Here is a 27564-nt window from a genome sequence, read left to right on the forward strand (position 1 = left end):
TGTATCATTGTTAAAAAAAACGGTCTCCTTCTTGTAAATCCTACACCCTCCGAAGAAGGTGAAAGATAGTAAACTCACCTGAATTCCGGAAATAATTTCGTCCATGAAACGAACCCTCTCGTCCGTTCTTATGGCAGTCTGGTATCGGAACTTCGACGATAGTTTACCGGTATATGCTGCAAAATAATTGAATTAGATCCTTCTCTAAAGAGCAAAAATATAGGTCGGCTCACACTGCAAGAAAACGACAAAGGCGATCACAATCATTCCAATCAACCCCGAATATCCGATCTCTAAGTACAACATCACAGCAATGATAATAGTCAATAACGGAGCCGACCACATAGCATTAACGAAGATAGACACAAGATCGAAGCGACTGACATCATTGGACAGAAGATTCACCACTTTTCCAGGGGCTGTTTGACCCAATGCCGTTCGGGACAACCGCAAAGCTTTCCGATAAATAAGACTGCAAACTGCTACTCGTATCCTCATGCCTGTGTGAAACGCAATCATCGTGTAGTGGTTGAAAGTTATAGATCCTACAGCAGATAGAAAAACCAAGGTTCCTCCCCAGTAGAATCGAGCATCTGGGTCCTTTACTTCAACATCTAAGCTGTTAGTTGGTGAAAGAAATTAGTCTTTGGATGGAACTTTTGTATAGAAATCAGTACCGGAAGAAGGACAATAGTTGACCCAACACTAGGGGTTGGAACAGGCGAACACCGAAATCTGCTATTGCAGCCAATACCGCCATAATTGCCAAATCTTTCCAAAATGTTTTGAAGACTGCCTTAAGAAGGGATGGCTTTTTGTTTTTCTGTTGTGCATACCAGTTTCTGTAAATAGAAGAAAGACGATTTTACTCTCTTGAATATACATGAAATTGAATCTAATGTAAATGTTCGGCCCATTCTATTGTGACAGAAAAGAACGAGCTCTAGTTTCAAAGGGCAGACCTAGTCGCCTTCATCCCGGGCACTTTTTGCTCCCTGCGATATGCCGATCATCAATTCGATAAGATGGAACTGCTTTTCCAAGACTTCACGAACCTTCTCCTTCGTGTTGACCTCACCTATGTCGTTGCAGACAATAGCGATCTCCGGCTAGCGAGCCCGTTCGCTCCCTGTCCTGAGCTGCAAGATAAGGTTTCTTATCTGTTCTGGGTCCGCTTTCACTCTCCTGAGAATGGCATCGTATGACCCTTCACGAAGCTATGGATGTGATGATAACCTCGATCTTATTTTCCTCCGATCTCTCTCTGTTTCCCAGGTCCCACTTTTCACCAGGCTAACACATCCTCCTTACACGATTTACTCCCCTTTTCCGGAATCGTGGCTACTTGAGTTTCGCCAGTAGTTTCACCCGCCCCCCTCACCTGCTCCAATTTTTGAAGTTTGATAAAGAACAAAACCTTGTTAAAATCGATCCACTGGCTTTCTGTCTGCCTGTCACAAACTCTTACCACAGAAATGATTACAGCTGACACGAAAATTGATAGAAAGGTTGGAGCTGTAAACCCCATAAATTGCGTGATTAACTTTATGCCGTGATTTTAAAGTAGGGCCCCATATATCCAAACGACGTGTACAAAAATTTTTTTAACGAATATAACCATGTGGGGCATCAAACAAAAAAGACAGGTGGACTGAAGCGGTCCAAAAGGGGTCCATTACTTCAAGGTGTAAGGTTTTCAAAAGGAGGGGGGGGGGATATGGGGAGCCCATATATCTAGACGAAGTCTCCTCGTGAGAAGATGCATGTGTGGGCTTAACATGCAGTCCCGCCTAATAGGCTTAATACAAATCTGCGGGTCCAGATAACATTAACAGAGGGAGTAGGTATCCTAGATTTACAATAGCCCGGCGACTGGACCAGCATCAGCAAATGCTAAGTGCGCTGGTTTTGGATACGGAAGGACGTTGACAGACAATCATAGCTGGTGATTTTAAAATGCGGGCACTTGAATGAGGCGGCTGGACAACGAATGTAAGACGAAGTGTTCTGCTCGAAGCAATCGCGGAGCTAGACGTAATACTTGTGAATGTCAGAACCTCATATACTTTTACAGGAAAGGAACTAGGGTCTATAGTGGACCTCACATATGCGACCGTCGCTTTGATTTTTTGGACTACAATCTACATGAAGATCAACGGGGAATCGAGTTTCAAAAAGACCTCCCACAAAGTGCCGGTTAGGTTCCTGGAATGGGCGGAGAAAATTTTCGAAAGATCTACGTTCTGTAATAGAGCTGCGGAAAAGATGTGGCATGATCAGTGACAATAAGCGCGCAAGGTGAGAATAATATCACTTACAGAGCTTTGAAGCTGTCAGTGAAAACTAATGAGGAGTCCTTAAAACAAGGAATATTTCCTGCTCAGTGGAAAAAGCAAAAGTGAATGTTAATTTCCAAACCATCAGGAGAACCAATATAATTTCGTCCGATCTCCGTGTTGGAAACAATGGAGAAGATGATAGAGCGAGTCATCTACAATAGGCTATTACCCATCCTCGAAAGCGACAATAGTCTAGCTCAGTGCCAATATTAGGTCTCAAAAATGCGTCCAAGTCCGCCAACCCGGACCGAATTAAAAGCGCATTGGTTGACATAGGTGTCCTTGGATAATTAGGGAGTATGGTCGAGAGTTACGACTAGGAAAGACCTCTTTAGTGCAGAACCGATGGCGCCCCCAAAGACTACATTGTCAGAGGGTGAATTCTACACCGCTGGACACTGTGTCCCGTGCTACGGAACATCATACATGATGATCAACTTGTTCTTTCTGTCCAAAAGGAGGCTACTATTGTTGCCTTTGCGGATGACCTGGTTGCAGCTGTTAGGGCAGAGCACCCCGAGTATGTGGATGTTTACAGAGATACTAAGAACGATGAAAACTTTGCTGGAAAAGACCGGGTTGAACCTAGCAAAGCAGAAAATGAAAACGGTCTCAATAATTAACAATAGAAAGAAAAACAACGCGAAGGTGGAAGTCAATGGACATATGGTCACCTCTAAGCCGACTATCAAATACATCGAGATGATAATTAACAGCTTCTGGGAGCATCGGTTTACCGAATAATTGCTCTGAAGGGGTATTTTCATCATGACGGGATATACACATTTATAATAAAGGTAATTTTGCTGGTCAACAGAATGCAGCTAGCGCAGAGCCAAAGGTTCGCATTACTGAAGCTGGAAATTATCCTAAATTAAGCTCGCGATTTCCTGGCATTCTTTTGGAAATCATTGAACAAACTACAAGTGGCCACGATCCCTCATTTTCAGATTTGCTTTGAGGAGACATACTCTGTAGTAGTCACCAAGAAAGAAGAATTTTCAGACTCATGGGCCCTTTAGGATTACCGACGTAATAATCTTCACTGACGGGAACTTCAAGAAACAGAGGGAGAAAGAGCCAAGAGGTGATGATAGAAAACACGAGTATAGGACGAGCTAACAAAAAAATGTCTGCGACCCAACTTACAAGTTTCAACAGTCAAGTTACGTTATCAGCACTAAATAACAACAATATCCATATTTGGTAGGCGTGAAGCGACCACTATTCCAAATTCCATTGATTGGATTGAATTGGTTCCTCACTTCAGTGCTAAGGCTCTCGAACATCACGCCTTACGGGTCTTCTGCTACGCTTAAGGGGATGTGACGTCCGCAAGGTGCCCCAGTAAGTAGTTCCCAAACCATAGCTTGTAATATACTTGCATCCTAGGTAGTAGCCTTGAGGAATTCTATCTGTGAAGGGGGATCCTTGGAAAATCGAGCACTCTCTGCCAGCGTCAATGGCGTGGTGAGAACCTAGCACTGTCAAAGCGACCGTTGTGGCGTGTATCAGGAGCCAGTCCTTTTGAGACCCTCTCGGGTAGTGCGCATTGAAACGGTATTAGTAGAACGCCTCGCCCCGAACAAGTGCTGATTCATCCGTGGGTTACAGAATCAGCTAAGGGTAGATCAGGTCTCAGGAAATTGGGTACACCCGTTCCTCCCAGCCATGACAAGCTTTCTATGTATTAGTGGAATGCTCAAATTGCCGACCTGGGAAAAGAATGTCATAAGCTCCGCCGTTTGACACAACGTTGAAATGCCCACGAGAAGGCATGTACCACAATAACGGAGTACAAATTAGCCAAAGAGGAGACTTAAACATCCCATTTGGGGCGAAGGGGACTTCCCGCTTTTCACCATGAAAGAGGATGAAGAGACATTTCTAACTATTCGGTAGAAGGATGAAAACTGGTGTTTCACCATCGGACAGACCTACTGCTCGACGCGTTAAATGCTTGCCTGAAAGAAGGCATTTTTGCTTACCATTGAAAGGGGGCGAAATTTCCGCTGATCAAGACAAGGAAAAAGACCCTGAGCTGCCGTCTGCATACCGACCGCTGTGTAGGTTTAAAAAGGCCAGCAAAATGCTCGAAAACTTCGTCAGGTGTATACTCATGGAAGGGATAAGTGCTGCGGGGCTTAACCCCAAGGTAGTTTGAACTTACAAGAAGGAGATCTTCGCTCGATGCTGTTATGGAAGTCGTGGATACGATTGATCAAGATGAGACACCCCGCCACCAATCTCGAAGGAGAGTGTTCCTCGCAACACTTGATGTCAGAATTGCCTTCAATTCTGCAAGGTTAACAGACATGCTAAGCACATTCGAAATTCATTCCACGTGCCGACCTATCTCTTGCGAATATTAAGGGATTACCTGAGAGATCGCTTCCTACTTTGTGAAACATTAGATAAAGATGGACATGACATCTGAGGTAGCACAGTGATCCATCCTGGAGTTAAACCTCTGAAATGCTTCATAGGATATTCTGCTGAGAATTGAGAATTGAATTGAGTCTCAATCGATCGAAAAGTTGATAATCCAGTCATAACCCACGGCTAAATATCGACTCAAAGATGATTTTGTCAGAGTAATTCAAAACAGCGGGGGATAAGGTTGCAGCTGGAGTCCCGGCCCTAATTCGGCTTATGACGAATGTCGGGGGCCCTACATCTACCATTAGACTTCATCTTATGAATGCAACGCAGTCCGATCTACTATATAAGTCTACCTATCGCACTGCCTCAGAACTGGCTGTGATAGTGATCGCGGTTGTGATCCCTGTTGCTCTTCTTGCTAAAAAAAAACGTAAAGCCAACCTAAGGGAGAAGACTCAATAGGGGTGATTGCTGGTGAAGATCGGCAGCATACACCAAATGAATGGCAACACCCTGGGCAAAATGATCGAGAGGCAGACAGAGAGGCTAGACTTATCAAAAACTTAGACCCGTGGCTAAATCGAAGGCATGGTGAGCTTATTTATTTCCCTACTCAGCTTCCAAGTAGGCATGGAGGTTTTCAGTGTTACGTGCACAAGATTAGTAAGGCATTAACCGTTGACTGTGTGTTCGGCGATGGAATGGTGGACGACGTCGAACTCAGCTTTTTCTCTTGCTGAAGGTGGGATGGTATTCGTCAGCAAGTGGACATAGTGGAAAATTGTCAGAGAAATGCTGAGGAGCGCTAGCAGATGAAGTTGTACTGTAAATGACATTGGGTTCATCTTGTTGCGAAGAAGACTGGGCTCGAGGGTTGGAGGGAGCAACGGGCTCTTTGAACTTACAGTCCCGTTCCTCTTCTCACCCCTCCCCCCTCGCTGGTGAAAGAAGTTCCTTGATTTGTCAGCTCTCTAAGGCAGGAGAGTGTGAGGGTTAGTGCAAATTAATATGTCAAATAGTTCCAAGCTAGTTCTCTGTTGATGGAGAGGTGTTTAATTAATACTTCCACGATGTACTGTCGTGGGAGTTCAAGGCTGTGTGCATAAATGCATTCACCTACGCCACCCGAAAAAAAACAAGGCTCTCGAACTGACGCTGGTAATGCGAAACGGTTCGTCTGATTAATTTTCTGATCCTACAATCCACTGTAAAGTCTGCTCTGAAGCTCCTCACTTTCCGCCTAATGAAAACAATTTTTGTGAAAAATGCCAAGGTCTCTAGATCTGCAGTTTTATTGTCCTTTAAAAAGTGAGATATGAAGGTCCCATAAATTGTCCAATGAAGAAAATCGGGATGTTCCTTCAGTAGATACAAATTGTCCGAAGTTGGGGTGTTTCTGCCATTTGTTTGATATTAGATATTCCCCTAGCGTATGTTACTGTGACAGACAAGTAACGAACATTGTCCCAAGATATGTATAGATATTTCACTTTTCCCTTCAAAAATCTGCAGATTGTACTCTAGCAGATAGTGACCTTTAAGCACTTTTGCAAGCGCTTTAGTTCATATGATCGTATAGCACACTGGATTGTTTAATTCCTGATAAGATCATACAGTACAGTTTCCCTACCTGTCTACCTCCAAATGGAAACATTGTGAAATTAAAGTCGTCAAACTGAAGATCAACAAGAAAGCCGGATCAACCGGACTGTGGATGGCGAACAAGAACTTCAAATAGCCAAGTGGAAACGTCTATGGGACTGCCGATAAACAGCAATCAGAAACTAGAAATAATGCGAATGAGCTCGAGCTATAGAATACTAATAACTTTGAAGGAGGAGCTACTTTCGATACAACAATGGCTAGTTGTGCCCATCAAGAGTGGTTTCCACTGCGACACAAAGAACGGCAAAGTAAACTTTTTGGTATACTGGAAACGGCATTCAAAACAGGTGTCTACGTTGCCGTTCTTGAAAATGTGGAATAATGGAGCATCGTATTGAGTCGACAACTTTTCAGTTCTCGTCGATTCTTTAGACAAAACCCTAGTTTAGAGGAAACGAATAGGCATTGCATAGACACAGTACTAGGAGCGACACGCAAGCACCTCATAGGGAAAGTACTTAGAACTAGGATATACAGCTAACGAAATTTGAAAAAAACGAGGAAGTAAATAAATGACCATGGCGGGTAGGTATCAGTGGTTGCTCCAAGGAGCCACAAACTCGTAACACCTTTTCAGCTGTGCTAGGGGGCAGAAACCATTCGGCTCAGAACTCCCAGCCTAAACCATTCACGAAGGATGCCGGCTCTCCCACCCTGAAACTAGATATATCCTTGAGGTCCTCAAAAAATGGTTAACGTAGTGTCCTTCTGGCTCTAACTAGAGCAGCGTAATCACAAAGGTAGTGAAATTTCTCCATCCTCTCCGATATGCCAGGTCTGGCGGCATGTCCTACAGGCTAGTACCTGATACAGACGTCCGTAATCTTGTTTGCATCTGGAAACAGAGCTCTTGCAATCAGGTCCCAGTATAGACGGGCTAATTCTTCGTTGACTTTTCGCAGGTGGTGACCCTTCGCGATCTCAAGCATGACCATATTTCTGAAAGGAATCACAGAAGGAGTTGGACTAAAAGTACTTTTTTGTAAAGATGCTTCAAAGAACCTGGGAGGCGCGCAGCAAATTAATAGCCAACGGGCACAATATACCCAAGAGCAACTTAACACGTCCTTGAAATTCACGCCAAACTAGCTAGGTTCATCGGAATGACAATGAGATAATTGACCACTCAAGTAAAGGTACAGAATCTGTTCACAAGATATTTCGAAACAGATTCATGAGTGAAGTAAGACTATGAGCTAGTTCCAATATTATTCAATGTTATGCAAATGAGTTAATTGTTCTGACAAGGTTGCAAATGAGCGCAGAAAAAAACAGTGATAAAGATGATGACGATGAGACAGCAGAAAAAATCTGACTAAAATTAAATAAGGATAAGATTATGATAAGCTAAGCAAATCAGATAATAGATACTTATTAGATAAAATGTCAGATTAGATGATTTCAACTTGCAGCAATTAGACAGCTTCTTATACGGAGGTGGGCGATTATTACAGACAATATTAAGATGAACGAGGTGAAGAGGCTGATCATGTTTGGCAATAAAACACATTACCTTTTGCTACTATTGTCTAAAATGAAAAGTAGACAACAGGGGAATGAAACTGAAGCTCGGAAAGACGGCAGCCCACATGCAAGGACTGCAAGGTCCGAGTTATAGCCTAGATGGTTGTCGCAATTGAAGGTCTGGTTCCCTCCACCGGAAGGAATGCATCCTGAGTCCTCAGAAATCCATGGGCCGATATTGGCGCCATAGAAGGAGAGGATTGTGAAATCTGCACCAGTCATAAATTACCTCATGTTCACTTTGAAACTGATAATAAACCGATAATAAACTGATAAGTACGACCTTGGGTGGTGTATCGCAGATCCATATCGGTCTCTTCCGGGGTCACGTTGGAATGTGGAGAATGAGCGATAAATATAGAACTCCTCAGTAAAAAAATGTCTTGGCAAACGTGAGGTCAAAGGTACTTGACGGTAATTATCAGGCGACACGTGAAATTAAAAGAAACTGGGATTCGCTTGACGAGAAAATCACTCTTAACCACGATAACATTATTATTGCTTTACACTGTCCATCGGGTTATTTTGTTCAAAAAATTAAGCAACTTTTGCGTCGATGAGGTTGATTGAGAACACGTCAAAAAATAGGGGAGTATGAACTATTTTTTCATTGACACTTTTGAAGTCACTGAGGATACTAAACTGGTTCCTGAAAGAAACCTTGCTTCTAAATACATCACACGACAAGGGATATTTCCGGAAAAATGCAGCACATGGACGAAAAAATCATATTTCTAGAGAATCCTAGAAGGCACTATCCTTAGATCCTGAGCCGAAAAATAGAAACACAATAAAGTTTTAGCTTGCAAAGGAAAAAGAGGGCGGAAAAGAATACCCGGGACTTAATATTTGTTTCGTGAGTGAATAAAAACATTGCTGAAGTTATTGCTTCAGGGCTGAATGCAAGAACGTATGGAACCAATCCTGAAACTAGGTTTTTTTGTGGGCTCATAAATTATGTTCGCGCCCAAAAAGGTTTTTTACGCAACTCCACTTTTCCGTATCCAATCATTTTCAAAACCCACGTTGGGCGCTATTTATAATAAGTCTCCTGTAACTTTGGAATCTGGCTAAAACGGCCCCCAAAGTTCCAGATTCACTAGAAATACCATACGGGACCCACCTAATGTGTCTAATATTTAGAAAAGGAAGAATCAAAGGTGTCTCACATTACTTAGATACTCACGCTTCCAATCGATCCCCCAAAACATCCGACTGATCATTGTAAAGGGGCCGAAAAAGATCCGTAACATCCAGAACTTTACTATATCCAATTTTAAAAATTTTCGCCGTCCAAACGAGGAAGATACGCGACAAGATATTAGCCCCATCCTTGGGATTTGGTTCCAACTTCCGCTGTACAGCCTCCATCTAGATGCTCCTTTGCGTAATTCCTCCGCAGAAAAGTGTACAAAATTTTATGCAACTAAGTCGGATCACAAACACACTGAAGCCCGGCAACATAAAAACAATTTAATTGATTTTACACTTTCCATGCACTTTTCCAGAGTTGAATGTATCTTTTTTGTGTAACTCTGAACACTTCTCAAATATCACGTGAATAAAAATAATATAGAATCACATATGCTGAATCACAAACGAAATGGGGGCTTCGTTATCACTGGAGATTACGCAGTGAATTTTAACACTTGTCTAGTTTAATCTTATTTTTTTTTATTGGAGTTGAATAAGACAATTATATTTAATAACTTCGCTCTGCTTTCCATGTGTTTTATAGGAACTTTATTCGACACCATTTATCTATGTGGACTCCACTACTTATTTCATATATTCACCCTACACTTTGCACTGAACCTGCAACTACATCGAGTAACTTGTAATTAAGTATTGCAACCAGTACATATGCGGCCAGCAATTCAATTCAAAATTAAATAGTGAATATTAATCAGGTGTATCTTTTATAACAATTTATATAAGAAAATTTCGCAAACTGGATAAAAAAAAAGCCCAGACTATCTTTTTTAACATAACTTAAGAGTGTGAAAGATTTTTTAAACCACTGGAACACAACACACAATCGAGGTCCTACGATTCTAAGCCTTAAACTCTGTAATTAAAAGTACGATCAATCTTAAGCCACTAGTGTGGGCTAACTATTCACTGGGCGCGCTACGCAGGCCTTCAAATACTTGGCAGTGACTCTTCAAAATGTTCAAATATATTAGCTTATCTAGCAGTGAGCCACACTGATACGAGCCCCGTGGTAAATAGCTCTTTATGTGAACATCTATCTAAAACGAAAAAGATTGCTGGAAAGCGGATGAAAAAGAGAGAAACTGCTTAATCAAAGAGTTGGTTCCGAAGACTCTTCGGCTATTTCAGAAGAGCTTTAAGATAGAGGAATGTATCTAAGAATAGTTCCAAATGAGCAGTCGCACTTTCACTTAAAGTGATAACTTTTGACTTCAAGATAAAACTAAAGGCAGTTAGGGCACGTGCTTGGTTTATAGACAAGATAACACTCTTCCGCAACCCAGAAGCTATTCACGGAGAACTGCACAATCTTTAGCACTTCTCGGCTAGAACAGGTATTCCGGCAATTTACTTGTAAGTTTTACAACCCACGTTCGTACAGCCGCGTTAAATCACTACCACTCTTCTCAAAACACTGATGAATTCTCGAAAATATGCAATCTATAATGACACAGCCAAAAAATCTTATACTATATACAATAGAGCTTCATGTAGTCGTGGAGTTGCGGGAGATACCGGGTAAACAGCGGATCGCGATTTCCAGCAGAAGTTCCAGTCGGCGGTTGGCAAATACTTGGGGAAGCTATTGGAGTTAAACCGCGCGGTAAACGCGCCTATTACAAAAAAGAGAAATCGATGAATGATATGCTTTGAACTTACGTACTATGGAGTTCTATTTGCTTTAGGAGATAGCGCTATCGAAAAAGTTGGAATTTTGTATTACTTCAGAGATTTGTCCTTTTGAAGATTTGCTCTTGCAGTTGCGTAGTTATTAATTCGATGCCAGGAATCTGATCAAGGAGCAACGCACTATAGGCCTTATTAAATTCTGATAAATACGCACTGAAATGACATCAACACCTTTATCATAAAACTTTATCTCCACGAGGTCATAGGAACTCAACCTAGTACAATGCAGAAATAGTTCAGTAGGCGAAGAAGAATTCAAGACCAAGATTCAGAACCACGTCCCACTGGGTCTCTATGTTATTAACTAAGCGAGAAACTAGCAAATCATTATCATTAAACAAATTCATCAACAATAAATTCACGAATGAAAAAGCGTTCGTTTTTTTTTTCAGATCTTTCGAAGCGTTCGTTCATTGAATAGAATATAAGCTCCGCGAGAATTTTCGAATAACTGATTAAATGAATAATTATAGAACCGCTTTGTTTATACGTAACTAAAAGTTCAACTGTTGGTTTGTGGACGATTTCGTTCTGAAGTACTCTTCAGTAATACTCATATATAATATAATAAGCTATGTATCTATCATATCCAATGATGTGAATCTAATTTAAAAAAAAAGAAAATTAAATTTTCATCTGGTCCCCCATCGGAATGCTGCTATACCCCCGAACGCTTAACCTCGGTAATCGAGTGACTTCGTAGATTCAACCCCCATCACAAAACTATGTTGTTCCCTGTATTATGAAACTCTTTCCCAACAAACTAATAAAATACCAAAAGAATTAAGATAAATAATTTCCCTATGTCCCCCGTCTAAAAGCTAATCACTGACTAGAATGCTTAACTTCGATGACCCTAATCAAGGTCATTGACTTCGAGATTTAAAATTTGTTTATCAACATGTCATGGCTTATCAGAGCCCCGTTGGTAATTGTTAATCCAATATAGTTTCATAAGTGTATATAATTGACAATTTTGGTTCCATGTAGGACGATCCTCAAATAATTCACAACTAGAAGGAATACTCTTGTGGTATATGCACATATGGGTCCTTAATAATAGAATAGTAAATAATAGCTTTAACACATCGATAATAATAGCAGCAACCCCATTACACTTAACTTATGCATCTTATCTATCTTGCCTTATCTTATGCGTTATGTTTGCACTGGCAGATGACTTGAAGGGGGGAAGGTATTTTCAAAGTACCTGTGGTGGATGGTGGCAACGTCAACACCAAAAACGAAAGAACTAGGAGCATCAAAAATAGAAAAGAAAGTACAATTTTGAGATCGTTGGTAATTCCTCCTATGTATCTAAGGTCAAAAATCACAATCGGGAACAGCTAAGAGGATGAAATCCCCGCATGGTTGTTGACAGCCAACAGAGAATATTTCAGCTTGCAAAAACTGTTTCGTTCGAAACGGCTCACCATTGGGTAAAATCTTCCGCAGAATCCGCCTAACCCCGCCCTCCTTTCCCATAAATGTCAAAACTGAATTCTGTTCCGGAAAGTAATAATTGAGACCTTTGGTATGATATAGCACATGGGTAAATTCACAGACGATTCAGAGAAAATCCCCCCCTCCCCCTTAAACTGAACTGTCATCACAGACACAGCGACCTATGAGACTAAACCCAAAAACCATCCACTAGCAGAAAATCTTAACATGAGAAAAAAGAAGAAGAACCACAAGAGACAATAAATACCCGAATCCGCTGCTATTTGACAAAACTGTTAAACATTCCAGGGTCCTCAAGAACGTCACTGCGTCCGTCACCAGCGATTTTCCTGCCAAAATGAACTAAAAAATCCTCAAAAATAAGGTAAAGTCCTCCAAATATACAGCATCCCAGCAAATCGCTTTACTAGTTTTGGGTGACCTCAAGCACACCTATTCATCAGAGGACTTAAAATCCTCGGCATTTCCAGTGTTAAATCCGTGACACTTTTCCTTAGCCTGAACCTGTAGCTAGCCCATTTTGATACGTTATTCAGGATGGAACAGCCCCTTCCATTGAAGAGATCAACTACACTCTAGTCTACTTCACATGAATCCCGAATAAACCAATTCTACAGTGTCACACCCAGTCGAACACGCAGCACCAAACTACTCTTTTAACATTGATACATCAAATGTGGATACAAGTGTGAACCCGATGAGTGTGCCAAAAAGCACGACAAAAAAGTGAATGGCAAGCGACTACCGAAGAACGCTCAAAAGTTCTCCAACCCAGGTCAAACCGATCACTGCATCTAAAGCAACCCTAATAAAAGCGCCTTCTCTAGTCTATAGTCCGTCGAGCTCGAAATTCACGGCGAAGGCGAATCTGGTGCCGAGACCTACAAACAGGGAACAGGAACTGTGACGAAAACTGGGTTCCCTAAACGACTGCCTGCAACTGAAGGAATAGAATGGGATCTACAAAATCGATTGTCCAGAATGCTATCAGGTCTTCTTCGGACAAACAAAAAGACTAGTGAGTGGGGGAGCACGGGTATCATTAAAGAAAGGACGACCAGCGAGTGAAATGAAATCAGCCAAGTATAATACATGATAAACAACAGCCACGACACCACCATGGAGAAGTACGAAATGCTAGACACGGTACGAGGAGCACGAATACTGGCCGTCCTGGAAAGTTAAAAAATCTCCAGACTACTTAAGGAGGAACGCTCCATCTTTTCAGCCCAATGAAATATAATGAGGTAATCATCAATCAGATCAAGAATTTCAAATACTTGAACGGTCACTTAATTACTTGACAATTGAGATATCCAGACGACTGTCAAAAAAATGGAGGCTAGTGGGTTTTCAATTCTAGACACTGAGGAAGGGAGCAACTGGCCCCCGAAATATCAACATCTACAATAAATATGTTTGGGTTATCCCTAATTAAAAAACGATCTGCTCTTTCTATCCATATTCTCGGTACAACTCAATAGTCAACACTAAAAATCACTTTGTCTTCTGCATTTCCCAAGAATATGCACTCCAGTTATTTGGTGTGCACTAGGAAACGGAAGTAAACCTCTCTACAATATTTGGGTCCTTTCCAACTCCAGTAGGGAGCACTGCAGCCATTTTACTATCCTCTCCCAGAAAGAACTCTACGAATTTCTTTGAAAGTTTCAGGAGCTCCGACTGCATTAGACTTCATACAGCCAGATCAGATACTGGGTCTCAAAAACTCTATCTAAAGGCAGTCTGAAGACGATGGAAAAAAATAGCGCAACCGATAAGCTAACAAGTGCATGGACCTCACGATTTTGGGAATCCTTTAATGTTCTTCCCAAACACCCAAAGCTAATCCGAGAAATGGCTAATATTCAGTCCAAACACCTCCAAACTTTCCGCACTGAAACCTGCGCAAAACTCACGGATGGCCAAAATGACATCACCACCCCAAAATTAGTTTGTTGCAAGAAACCACACCCAATGCATTATCACACGTAGAAACATCCATTGAGTTAGTCCCCGTAGCAGAGAATTAGTTAATCAAATCAAACCGAAAAAATGAGGATGAAAGATTGAGGACAGAATTGTACAGCATTGACCAACACTGTCTCCGTATTTCACTGAGGTTTCATCTCGCGCATCACCCCATCCTGACAAAGAAGAGAGAATTTTGAGCTCTTGATATAATTGAAGGAACACAAAAGTACCTTAGAAGCTCGGACGGGGATGCATATAGCCGCAAAGGCCCGACAATCCAGAGACTTCTCTAACGCAATCACTTACAAGACACTAAGTCTTAAAGTTAAACACAAAAAACGACAAGCTCTCAAGGAATACTCTCAAGAAAAAAAATGCAACTTTACTCTCCCTTCAAATTCCTTGGGTTCATCTTCTGTATAACCCAGAGTTGAACGCCCACTTTGATTATAAAGTCATCAGAGTTCGTTCTATTTATCTTCATACTAATTATGTACCAAGACTTCAATATTACCATGTCTAATATCAACGTCAGTGAACGAGCCACTGTACTACGAAATGTGTAGCAATTTACCGGCAAGTATGCAAAGTATGCATGACAAAAGAACCCTCGACTTCACTGGAATACAGCCAGAAATAAGCTTTGTTTAACCAAGCAAAGGTACGATGCTGGGCAGGGTGAGAGAACGTTAGCCGGTGCGGAAGGACAAAATAGCTTGATTGTATTACCAATGGCCCTGGGGCTATATAGACGCTTAGTCGGTCAATGTAGCATTTTGCTTAATCGCATTGCATTATCCACGTCAGCTCTTTCAACGTCTACCGCACAGGCACATCACGACAACCTCACCATCCCTGCCTCTACTGTATAGAGGAGTCCCCACCATCAATGAAAATTACCAGAGAATTGAAACTCACCGCCTCCGTTCTACTCTTCTAATCAAGCTCCAACACAAGCTGACTAGGTGATCTCTGCGGTCTTCCATGATTCCGGGCAGTTCCAGTACAGTGTTTCGATAATTCAGCATTATCAGCAGGAGATGGCGGCAGCGGTAGACGGAAAGGAACCTACAATCATGAGATCATTTAGTTGAATCACTCAATTAAGGGTCTTAATTGAAACTCACCTGGAATAACTTTGTCACACAAGCAACCATTCATCAACGATTCAAAAGGATGTAAGATGTCACCTACCATTGTCATCAACATGCATCCAATAATTGTTAATAATAATCATAATAACAGACTGTAGAAGCCTCTGAATGATCACTCGGGTTAGTATTAAAGAATAATCACGAAAGCCAATGCAAACAGAGGGATGGGCATTGCGGTAACCAGATCCTTATTAATTGCAGGAATCTTCCTCCATTTTGCTATCGGAAGGGCATGCTACGAAGAGTTACCTTCTTATTACTGAAAACCGGCGCGGAAAAAACAATGTTACCTCCGAGTTGGCCTCCTATCCTAACCCAGGATTATATGAGTACTCAATTGAAAGTGGTCTACAGGATCAATGCAAAAGTGGATTCATTAGGGATCGAGCTTAGTCGTTTAGCACACCTCTTTTGAAAAATAAGGATATGATGAAAAATTTAAATCCAGCAACAAATGATTAGCGAATTTAACCCTGTTTAAAGCTTGGGAAGTTTTCTTTCGTTTTTAAGTATGCCAAACCCGACCTCAGATTTATGTCACTTCAAGGGAATCACCGATTGAAGCATCCGAATAAGTAGAGCAAGATGACATGAAAATAGAAACTGAAACCAGTAACAGTCCAAGGAACAAGGCCGCTGCATTTTTATAAGGATCACAAAAATGTGTTCCTCGACAAGGTCCACTCTAAGAAGCGAAAGTGAGGCCCAGTTATGAGGTCTCAGCGTATCCCACGAGTGTAGCGCTATCACTAAAAGCAGGCAAGTCGGAAAGATGCCCTGCAAGACATAAGAAAGGCAGTGAGGTTTCAATGAACTGATTCGATATCAATGCATTCCATTTGAAATAAAACGACATATAAGGCAATGTTGAAAGGCTAAAAAATAGGCAAAAAGGTCCAATTACAAAAAATCCTTTTTCCTTCAGTATCCAATTATTATTCCCTACGAGTATACCAGAGAGTGAGGGAGAGCAATAATGAACATATTTTACTCAAATTTAAGTTATTTATTTTTTTTCGTGTTTTTTTTTTTTGTTTTACACAAGGAAACATTGAAAAATTCAGCAATAATATCTACAACTTTTACTCACATTGTTTGCAATATAAACAATCCAGTTTTTAGATAAATACTAAAAACTTATCTTATCCGAACGCAAGAATAATTACTTAAAACCTAAAAAAAACATTCAAGCTCTTCCGCTACAATATGTTCCTTGTATGTCCATTTTTATGAAACAACAACAATAAATAATACTAAAAATACATTTCAATAGGCAATAAACTATAGATAAATATTTACAGTAAGATACCTATCTTCATTTCAAATGAAGTTGCCTTGCATTGTCTATGCAATTGACTCGTACTTTTCCCGGGCCATTTCTATTAATCGTTCAGACTCCTGTGGACCCGTTGTCATGACCATATCTCTTAGGAGACCATTAGGTTTCTGAAGTAGCGTATGGGCAATGTCAAACTCTTCGACCTCCCCGAAATTCATGACAAGAATTCGATCTGAATCCATGATGGTATGCAATCGATGAGCAATTGTTAGAACGGTACACTCAGCGAATCGTTCCCGGATGGTCTTCTGAATTAGGCCGTCGGTGCTGCGAAGGGATAGTTGTAGGAGGTTAACCAAAGATCATAGGATTACTTAAAAGGTTGTTAGACTTACTGTGGATCAACGTTGGCTGTTGCTTCATCCAAAACCAATATCTTATTGTTCCTTAAAATAGCACGTGCCAGACACACCAGTTGTCTCTGACCAACACTGAAGTTACCTCCGCCAGTCGCTACCATTCCTTGTAGTCCTAGTGGTCCAGACGCAATGTCCTTAAGTTCTACTGCTTCAAGAGCTTGCCATAAGGCTGAGTCAGGATATTCTTCAAATGGATCCAGATTTCTAGAAGGTACCAAAGATTTTTAGGTAGTTGTCAATTCACAAGTGGCTGAGCAAAACCAAATTTACCTGCGAATAGTTCCAGAAAACAGAACTGGATCTTGTGGAATAATTGAAACGTGCGATCGCAAATTATCTAAAGCAACTGTTGCAGTGTTTATATCATCGATGAGAATGTCTCCCTCTACCTTGGCCAATCGGAATATAGCACCAATTAAGGATGATTTACCAGCTCCTGTACGTCCAACAATACCGATCTGATAATAAAGAAACGTAAAGAAATGACCCTCAGGAGTTTTTTTTACAAGTCATCCATACCTTCTCCTTTGGATGGATAGTAAAACTGAGTCCTTTAAGAACCGCTTCAGCTCCTTCATAGTATCTGTAGAAAACTTTTTGGAATTCGATTTTACCAGCTGTAGGCCAATCCTTTGCAACTGGAGCTAATTTTGCTGGTTGTTTTTCTTGTTCTAAGTCACGATACTCAAGGACACGTTCTACTGCCATGAATTGGTTGGCTACTTCTGCAGTTTGACGTATACCCCATTGGAGGAGGCCAGTGATGGACATGGTTTGGGTAATAGCTAAACCAACTGCTCCGCCCATGGAACCTGTTGATTAAAAAAGAAAGATCTGATTAGTGGCTGGTCAATTAAATACCGTTCTAGGCACATCGTCCACCAGAAAGGGAAATACACGGGGAAAGCACTCCATGAAGTCACGGTAAAAGTAGAAAAGGCGATGTCATAAACTTTGAAGGTAGCTGCAATTAAGCCTCATTTGCTGCGATTTGTGAGGGTCTGTCAACAACAAAAGAGACTCTCTACCTTGCTATGGCTCCTGGTAATGGACAGCCTGCTATGGCTCCTGGAGGACAGAAAAGGCTTCGCACAAGCATTTACCGGACGATCTAATCTTAATCATTTTCGGAAAGTTTGCGGACATAGTACGCGACCGCGTGAATGCAACTCTGCTACAGTTGGTCTTTCCATAATAGACTCACGATGAACGCTGGGAAGACTGGACTAGTTATGTTTGCTAGGAACGTTAGATGGGGAAACTACACCCTACCCCCTTATAAGGGGCGAAAATCCAGCTGGTACAAACTGTCAAGTATTTAGGAGTAAGCTCGACTTCAAACTAACGTGGAACATGAACAATATCAAAAATCATTCAGATTGCTGTGATGCTGTAGGATTACGATAAACAAGGCATGGGGACTTTCATCACAATCGTATACATCCAATCACAATGTATACATCCATAATAAAACACATTTAAATGTATGGTCCAGTGGCCGAAACTGAACTTTGCTAACATCAGGAAGATGCTGGCACGGATTTAAAGGCTCTGTTACCTAATGATTACTAGGGAAATGAGGACTATGCCGACCACGGCACTCGAAGCTACTCTAAATCTAGCCCTTCCCCAGGTGACTCTGATGCAGCCTGATTATATGCTTTCCAGATTAGTCTTCGGAAAGACATACTCCATCCTAATCACCAAAAGAGGAAAATGATTGATAAATGGTCAGGAATCTTTTGGAATTACAGACCTAATACCCTTCAGCGACGAGTCAGCTATGGAATACGGAATGGGCGCAGGGGTGTTCTCGGGAAATCCGATTATGGAAATGACCCGACCTCTCGAAAAACTGACAACCACATTCCAGGCGGAGAAATATATGCCATTTGATTGGCAACTAAAGAATGTAAGGAGGACGAAAAGGCGGTCCTGCACTTCATATGCACTCGTCCAGCCTCCTCAGATCTCGGACGAAGACACCTCAATAAGGTTTTCTTCAACAAAGAATCTGCGCACTCTGTGTTTCTGGAGAATGTTCCCAGATTCGCAAATGCATACGAACGAAGTAGGCGGGAGACCATCGAATAGGCGATTTTCGGGGGCAGTAAAATGGGCCTAATAAAAGGCCGCAAGAGTTCCCAGACACATACTGAAAAGCAAGGTGGAAAGGAAACGACCACTAGACAAACTTCGAAGCGGATGGAAGAATCCCCAATTCCCGGGACAGAGGACGCTAGAAGGATGGAATCGAACACTTCGAGAGGTCAAGAACCGACACGACACTGTAGTGGCACAGGCGAAGAAGAAGCAAATTGGTCAAGGACGAGATTTTGTTCCTACGCAACGGAGTTGAAAGAAAAGCCAAAAGCCAACCGCGTCGTAGCTCAGGTCTAAATCGAGTCATTTATATCAAGGATGTTGAGGCATAACTTGAAGTTTAAGTTCATCCCCAGACAAATCAATAATTTCAAGATTAAGTTTCACTCCAAATGAGCGGTGGTGGTCACAATCATATCACATAATAATCAGGCAAACACAGCTTAAACCCTGCAACAGTCAACCAGCCCGCATATTAGACCTCGTTATTTGGGGATACTTGGAACACAACGTCTAGCCCAACGGTTGAAAAAATCTCAGAAAATTCGAGGTATATACTCAATTCAATCTGCTGGGCATCAATTTCAACTGGCCGCTTAGATTGGGAGACTTTCCTTCTCTGAATATGCCTGAAATAGTATAAATGTCGAAGCTGAGAATAGTTTTGTTGCAGAAACCAGGACGAAGTTTCCGCAGCTGACGTACGGACTTAGGAAGTTTAACAAAACACATATCTCTCTCATCCTCAAACAGGGAGCCAAGCCTGTTTTCCGCAGAGCTCATACACTACTATCCTCTGCGGCACCAGTGATCGTAGTTAACCTCAGACGTCTCATTTGGGTGTCATGACATCAATCGATTGCTCCAAATTAGCCCCATCAACGCTGCTCGGAAGTACAAAGGCAAGACTCGCTTTTGCAAGCCCATTCGCTATCTGCTTCCGAGTCCAGAAACGATATTCAGTAAGGTCGATCTTTGGGATGCCCTTTCCCAGCTTGAGCCTTACAACAACTGAAAGAAACTGCTCACTAAAGATACGCATCATGGCCTCTTCGCAGTCGATAACTTACCGGACCTCTCATAACTTCCAACAATTGACGGACAGCATACTCTCTATTCTGGAAAATTTGGATGATTTTGCTTAACAGCCTCAAACAGCCTCCCTTACATATTCTAAGACTTCGGTCCCGTTCTGTGGATACATCGTCGATACGAAAGAAATTCATCCGGATCCTTCAACATCAAGATAATCAATAATTGGATAAGACCAATCGACGTCCACTCAACATGAGTGTTCATAGGTATAATCTACCATTATATTCAAGCGAAGTGAAGACGTGAATACTCTGCATAGTCCACTTGATGAGCTTCTCACAAAACATGTCAATTTCGTCTGGGAGCAAGAGCAAGATCAAGCGTTCCCACCCTCCGAAGGATGCTGATATCCGACTTGGTTCCGACACATTATGATCCCAATAAGAAAATTATGGCCGCAGAGGACGTTTATAATTACGGGATCTGCGCCGTCTTGGTGCACAAATTTGAGACGGATGCTCATCGCTCGGCCCTACATGCAAGCACCTCGCCCAACAATGTATAAAAAGGCTACTCCAGGTTCAGCATGAAGATTTTGCTTTCAAAATCTTTGATGAATTCATTCATGGTAAATTTACTGGTTCAAAAAGTGGAAAAAAAGCTCGCATTCGCATCTGACAACAACTTCCCTAGAAAATTCTCGAGGAGGTATATGTTGGCCACTTGGGATAGCTCTACTGATATCGAAATTTTCGACAAGCACTGCGAAAAGTTCAAGTCTCCACTCAATAAACACTCCATGCTCCTGATTGGTACTTTGAAGCGAAGAGGAGGGAGACAGGGTACCATCTCGGCTGTGTCAACACCAAGTAGCCAAATGGTAGTACTGAGCAACGCTGTATTCACATTGACTTGCTGGTCGTGATGAAGTAGGCGAATGCTCCAAGGCCTTGGGCAATCAGACCCAAGTCTGAACGGAAATCATCCAAAGTGGCTCCGACCACGAAGCCTCACCAGAGGTTATCTGGTACCATGGGAACCGGGATAGCAGTTCGGGTTCACGTGTCTCTGGAGAATTCCTGGTGAATATGTTCTCGGTTGTCGTTGTACCCACATCGCACATGGGCTTAAGTGTGGAGTTGCGCTGCATAACTCTTGTGTCATACTCCTTCGTTTCGGTAAAAGCTTTAGGTAGGCCTTGCATTCATCAGTGTGAATGCTGAGCCTGAATTCAGTATAAACTGGTACCGTTGCGCCAGTTACAGTGAGGCCCAGATTGTGGTCTCTAAGCCAATTCGCATCCAAAAGATGATCGTAAAATTGGAGCGACACCCCCGATACTAGCGTAAAACCACCAGTACTTACCTCCGTGTTCCTGGAAACGCATCCACATTGATCTTGCTGGGCCCATGAACCAGTTTTGTTATTTGGTTGTCGTTGACTCCAAAGTTCACCAGATGACAAACATAACAATATAGACACTTGGGTTCTATGAGAACTTGCGAGCATTCCACCATGAGATCTGCTCAACTATCGTCAGCGACAATGGCACATAGTTCACGCCATTAAAGCATATATGAACCACCCAGTATAAGTCTCAGTTGGCCAAATCGAGAGATTTATGAATTTGCTGAAGATGGGACTAAAGAAAGCGGAGGAAAACGCCGACCAGCTCACGGTCATACACTCTCAGCATGACTCTCTCAACTCATGGCGTATCCTCAAATAATGTCTCCCCAGACAAAGCAATCAATGATACCCTACAAGAATTGAAACCTCACATATCACCGCAACGTTAGGCCACAACCCTACCAACAACCCGATAGCTTACCACTATGTCTCACAATGTCACCTGAAGACTGTTGACTGGCTTCGCTATCCGTAGTGCATAACACGAGTCAAATTATTTTATATTACAGCTGTTCACCTTTCATAGACTTAAGACGTAAATATCTCTGAAAGCTCTTTCTCAATGGAAAATCTTCACCCCTTTAGGAGATGTCCTTAAATACCTGCAGCCAGAAAACCATATGCATAAGTGTCCCAGGCGTAGTAAAATGAGCCCAATATCACCTCAGCTCTTAAAATCATAGTTCCCCCTATTGCCCTAAGCTAACCTGACTTGAGCTTATGCGTGCTTGTCGCACCTGTGGACCAATAGGATTCCCGACCAGACTAGTAAATAAGGATCAAAAATAAATACTCACCATCATCCGCGATCAAAAAGTAGAATGTCACGCATGCAAGGAAAATCAGACAAACCATATCCAAGGATAATCCAAAGGCTGTTGACGTACAAATATACATGAAATACGAGGCTGTGTGGATATCCTGATGAGCATCGAACTCCTTAATCAACTGTTCCTGTGCGCCATAAGCTCGAATTGTCGATAATCCATGCAAAGATGCAGCCAAATGAGTGAATACTGGTGATCTTGCTGCATTCCAAAAAGTAAAACATTCAAAAATTAATATCACCCCAAATATAGAGGAGGAAAAACCACTCACTTATTCCATCCAATCGTTTGAGATTCTTTGATGTTTTCAGGTAAACTTTTCGAATAAACCAGAACAAAATACCCAGGACGAAAACAAGGGCCAAAAATATGGGCTGAACTGTGGTTGTAACAATGATTGCACCAACCATATTCAGGATGATCTGAGCCGCGTCCAAAATGGCCTTTGGTAAGAGTTCATCAACAGCTCCCATATCCTTGGAGAAACGATTCAGAATACGACCGGACGGATTTGTATCGAAGAACCTCATTGGAGCCTGTAGGGAGACGACATCTAAAATTATTTATTTTCAACATGGGCAATGTGATCAACTTACCCTTATCAAACTAGTGAACATGGCATCATGCATTATCTGCGAAGCCCTAACCGCCATCGTGAAGAACCCAATTGAACGCAGGATACCGATAATAAATATCAACGCGACAACTATGCCATGTATTGCAATCAGGAAGTCGGTACTAGGCAGATATGCTACCTCCTCAGCCTCGTATAAAGTCGCATTCAGGGTATTTTGGACGAGATCCGAGATTTTATTGGTATTATCAATAAACTCGAAGTTCTCTTGGAAGGGACTAGTTATCTCGATCGATATGTTGTTGTTATTGCAGAATGTTCGCATTTCTTCCTGTTCGGTGAAATATGACACCCACCAATCCGAGAAACTAGCGGCAACCTGTGTTACGGCGTACAGCACCACAACGATAAAAGGCAATATAATTGTTCCACTGGATTTGACATAATTCCATGAAATTGATCCTTTAACCGTGCCCTTAGATGTTCCCTCCATTTGATGAGCTTGCTCCTTGGTCTTTTCACCCTTCTCGCCATCGGCACCCTCCTTGCTAGCCAATGTGTCTCGTGAAGCTGGAACCGATTTTGTTGAGGACCTTCGGCTGTTGTTACTATTAATTGTTTGGTCATCTGTTTCCTTTTCTTCCTCATCTTCCTCGTCGCTTGCATCTTGCTCTAACAATTGAGCGAAGTCATTATCGCTCTTTGAAAGATCGCTTGGAGTGCCTTGCATTTCAACTTGTCCCTGAAAGATCAAGATGGGAGAATGTACGCCATTACGTAGTCAGAAAACATGGCAACCAGTAATTTAAGGCTGAATTGGGACTTACATCATTTAATACAACTATCCAATCTGCTTCTTTCAGGAAGTGAATTTGATGAGTGACCAGAACTCGTGTTACATGTCGCCTGGCTAAGCGACCATTTGGACCAATTACTTCTTCAAAGAGATGCCGCCCAACGTGGGCATCAACAGCACTAAGGGGATCATCCAAGAGGTAAACGTCTGCTTGTCTGTACACTGCACGTGCTAAGCTAGAATGAGATTGAAGACGAGGTCAATCAAGAGTACAGCTGGAAGGGAAATGGGAGACTTCCGCAGAAGCAGCTAACGGCTTACGGTTTACTTCGAACTGTGCACCCCTTACATGCTGATGGGATGTTCCAGTACCAACTGCACACCAAGTAGGAATAAGGTATAATGAGCTGTCAAGAGGTTCCATCGACAAGCTGGCTTATAAAAGCAACCACCATTCAATCCCCAAATGAAAACCACTACATTTTGTCCAAAACGAAGGAGAAGAAATTCCAAGGACCTTCCCAATCCTGTATTACCGGAGATCTCAAGGCAAATATCGAAGATACTTCAGGTGAGTCTCATGTAATACTTTTACTAACTTTCACTAATCTCGCGAATATTGTGGAGATAAGAGTTGATATGCAGGCGTAATTATAGTGGTTTTCTCTTCACCATTAACGTGACATTGAAAGATGACCAAAACTAAATCCTGCGTACAAAATTGTCTCAGCATGGTTGCTCCTAACAAATTTCATTTCATGGGATGGGCTCTCGATCTTGTGGAGCCAGTACCACAGATTTTATTGAACGGGACTCACGGCTCCTATACCAGAAAGATATAAGGGCAGTCCTGCAGGTTTGCCTGTTTTGCTGCCAATAGGAAGGAAGAGATTTTGGCATGCTGCAAGTTCATTTGACTAACCTTTCTGTTGCGTAAGTGTAGTCTTCTATGTGATTAAAAAAAACGCTGCTCGCTCCAAGAGTGTTGCATCCAGTGTGGATTTAATCGGGATTAACAGCTTGTCCTCTCTTTCGCCGAGAGTTCCGCTGAGGAACCATACCAGGTTCATGGTGCCCCGTCCACATAGATCCCTTTTCAAATACCGATATTAGACCAGTTACATCCACATATGTCAACAGTGTCCCTTTCTCTCGTTTTTCTAATAGAGGCGAAAGGTTCTGAAAGGCAAGACTTAGTCTTCAGCCGAGCCCTCCTCTTCGCTTTCTGGAAGATTTTGCAGAGGCAATGATACCAGGGGACGGGTCGATCTTAGTTGGATTTTTATTTTTTTCATATAGTGGGAATTTCTGCAGTCTCTTTTTTGGCTTATCGCACAGGGGGCACTAAATGCAGGAAGAAAAGGGAGCTCGAATGCAGCAAATACAAGAAAACGCAGTCTAATATAAACTTTTGGACAGTTGGATATAGTTCTCGTCAATGAAGGTGACGTACACACCATTCGGAAAGGGGATCCTCCTCAACCACAGACCTGAACTTTGTCAACATTGGATTGGCCCGTAGTATGTCCTGGTGCGTCAACAAGGGCTACACCTCCAAGCAACCTTCTATGAACTATGGGCGAACCACAGGGCAGAGCACCAGCACCAGTTCAAAACCGACAAAGATTCCAGGCTGGGCTGCAAAAGTTTTGAATGAGCGGATCTTCATAGTGGCGTGCTTAGACCAACATAATAAAACGGGCATCTCTCCAGAAAGAACTGTCACAATCCATCGCCCAAGCGGATAATGTGTCCATTCCCACCAAACTACTGGTGGAATAGTGAACTGGCCAGCCTTCGCTCAGCCTGTCACCGAGCCAGACGAATGGCCCAGGGAGCCGTATGTAGGATTAATGAAGGGCAAAAGAGTGTTCCTATAAGGAAGCCGACAAAATCCTCAAAAACGCCATCCAATGGAGTCAAAGGGAATGCTTGAAGAAACTCTGCTCGGAAAGCGTATGTAAACCGTGAGGGAGCGGCTATAGAATCGTAATGGAGCGAATCAGAAGCCGTCCATCTCCGGAAATCACGTGACCTACCCTCCTATTTAAAATCATCTAGGAGTTGTTCCTCCAGCAAGAAGAGGGTACTGACATCTATCAGCAACCTCCGAATGCGACGGCAATTCCACCGGTTACAAGAGACGAATTGCTGCTGAAATCGACGTAGAATAAGAGACAGTTAAAGCCCAAGATATGGATGGCATACCGAATTGGGCCCTTAAACTTGCCATGAAACTCAGGACACAAATGTTCGATGAGTTATTACAAGCGTAAATGTCCAAAGGGATATTTCCTGTTGCATGGAAGCGGCTGAAGTTGGCACTGCTGCCTAGGGTTAGTTCATCATCCATCGTCCTGCAGACCTATATGCCTTCTGGAAACTGTACGGAACGTGCTACAGCGAGTAATCTACAGTAGATTACACCCGGTTGTTGAGAGCTAAGGAGCCCTCTCAGATTGACAGTATGGGCTCCGTAAAGCCAAAATTGGTCACTGGCTCGGAAAGGATATTATCAGCAAATATTGCATTGTGGTTACCCTGGATGTGAGAAGTGCATTCGATTTGGCTAATTGGAACCTTGTACGAAATTCTCTGCGGACGATTAGCGTTCCAACTTTCCTCGCTGCTATTGTCGATAGCTATCTGAGAGAACGGAAGCTCTGTTATGACACCGGCAACGAACCCCAGGAGTACAGTGTCTCTGCGGATGTCCAACAGGGCTTCGTACTGGGACCAATACTATGGAACATGTACAACGATATCCTCAATCTTCTGGGATCGGAAGCCGGGATGGTGGATTACGCTGACGATATAGTACTGAGGTCACAATGCATCTCCAAAATGCTCAGTTACACTTGTGCGAAGCAATCAGTACTTTTAAGGGTTAGCGAGAGAGTTCTGTTTTGACACTTGTGAAGGAAAAACCGAAAGCGATCCCCATCACCAAGCGCCGTAAAAAAAATAAGCACGTATTCAAACTGGGAACCATATCGTCATTTTCAAGCCGACCAGCAAATACTTAAGTGCAATGATAGACGCGAAGTTCAGTTACAAGCTGCACATGTAGTATGTTTGCTGAAAGTATCCGGACGTAGTAGGGAGGGGCCACGGCATGTTTCTAGGTTGCTAATAACCAGGTTGGAGAGCTCGATCTTGCCTTATGCAACCCCAGTTGGGAGAAAGGCATTGCTGATCTAATTTAGTGCTAATATACTTGGCGCAGTCTATAAAAGAAGAGCGCTGACAGTATGTTCGGTCTTCATGACTGTCTTAGATGATGCAGTGTTCGTCATCTCGGGAATGATACCGATTGACATCCTGGCCGATGAGATGTGCAACATATACAACGCGAAGTTCGTCTCTCCTTTACCGCAAATGAAGAAGGCCGAAATGGTGAGATCTAGAGATAGATGACAAGAGTGTTATGAACGCTCGGGGGAGGGTCGGTGGAGAAACAAGTTCATCCCTGCCTTTAAGGATTGATCGGAGTGACAGCACGTGACTTCAATAACATCTTACCCAGTTTCAGACGGAACACAGAGGATATCGCCAGTACCTGTATAGATTTAAACTGGATACATAACTCGATTGTCCAACCGGAGGCCCTAGAGCACGTATTCTTCCACTATGAGAAAAACACTAGTAGCGATACTAGCGCCAGAAAATATGGTGCATAGAATGCTATCCCGTTGGTAGGGTTAGGATGCGATCA

General features: G+C 42.4%; 1 protein-coding gene across 4 annotated transcripts in view; it reads right to left on the reverse strand.

Annotated features, from left to right (window-relative positions):
* Nucleotides 1-27564, reverse strand: part of LOC119660596 (multidrug resistance-associated protein 4-like) — a 49099-nt gene that overhangs the window by 9201 nt on the left and 12334 nt on the right. The window contains exons 6-14 of one of the 4 annotated variants that reach the window (XM_038069273.1): nt 23881-24085; nt 23076-23795; nt 22751-23015; nt 22450-22680; nt 17624-17916; nt 17375-17562; nt 17081-17308; nt 16716-17012; nt 16466-16659 (exon numbers count right to left, since the gene is read on the reverse strand). In XM_038069273.1, the coding sequence (XP_037925201.1) occupies nt 16751-17012; nt 17081-17308; nt 17375-17562; nt 17624-17916; nt 22450-22680; nt 22751-23015; nt 23076-23795; nt 23881-24085 (2392 nt within the window). In that variant the 3' untranslated portion in view covers nt 16466-16659; nt 16716-16750. Of the gene's footprint in view, nt 1-78; nt 177-233; nt 620-677; nt 843-9096; nt 10544-16465; nt 17013-17080; nt 17309-17374; nt 17563-17623; nt 17917-22449; nt 22681-22750; nt 23016-23075; nt 23796-23880; nt 24086-27564 lie in introns of those variants that run through there. The other 3 variants (XM_038069272.1, XM_038069270.1, XM_038069271.1) reach the window with 3 other exon arrangements.

The sequence above is a fragment of the Hermetia illucens genome, chromosome 6 (genome assembly GCF_905115235.1).
Source record: "Hermetia illucens chromosome 6, iHerIll2.2.curated.20191125, whole genome shotgun sequence".
In the NCBI taxonomy this organism is placed as follows: Eukaryota; Metazoa; Arthropoda; class Insecta; order Diptera; family Stratiomyidae; genus Hermetia; species Hermetia illucens.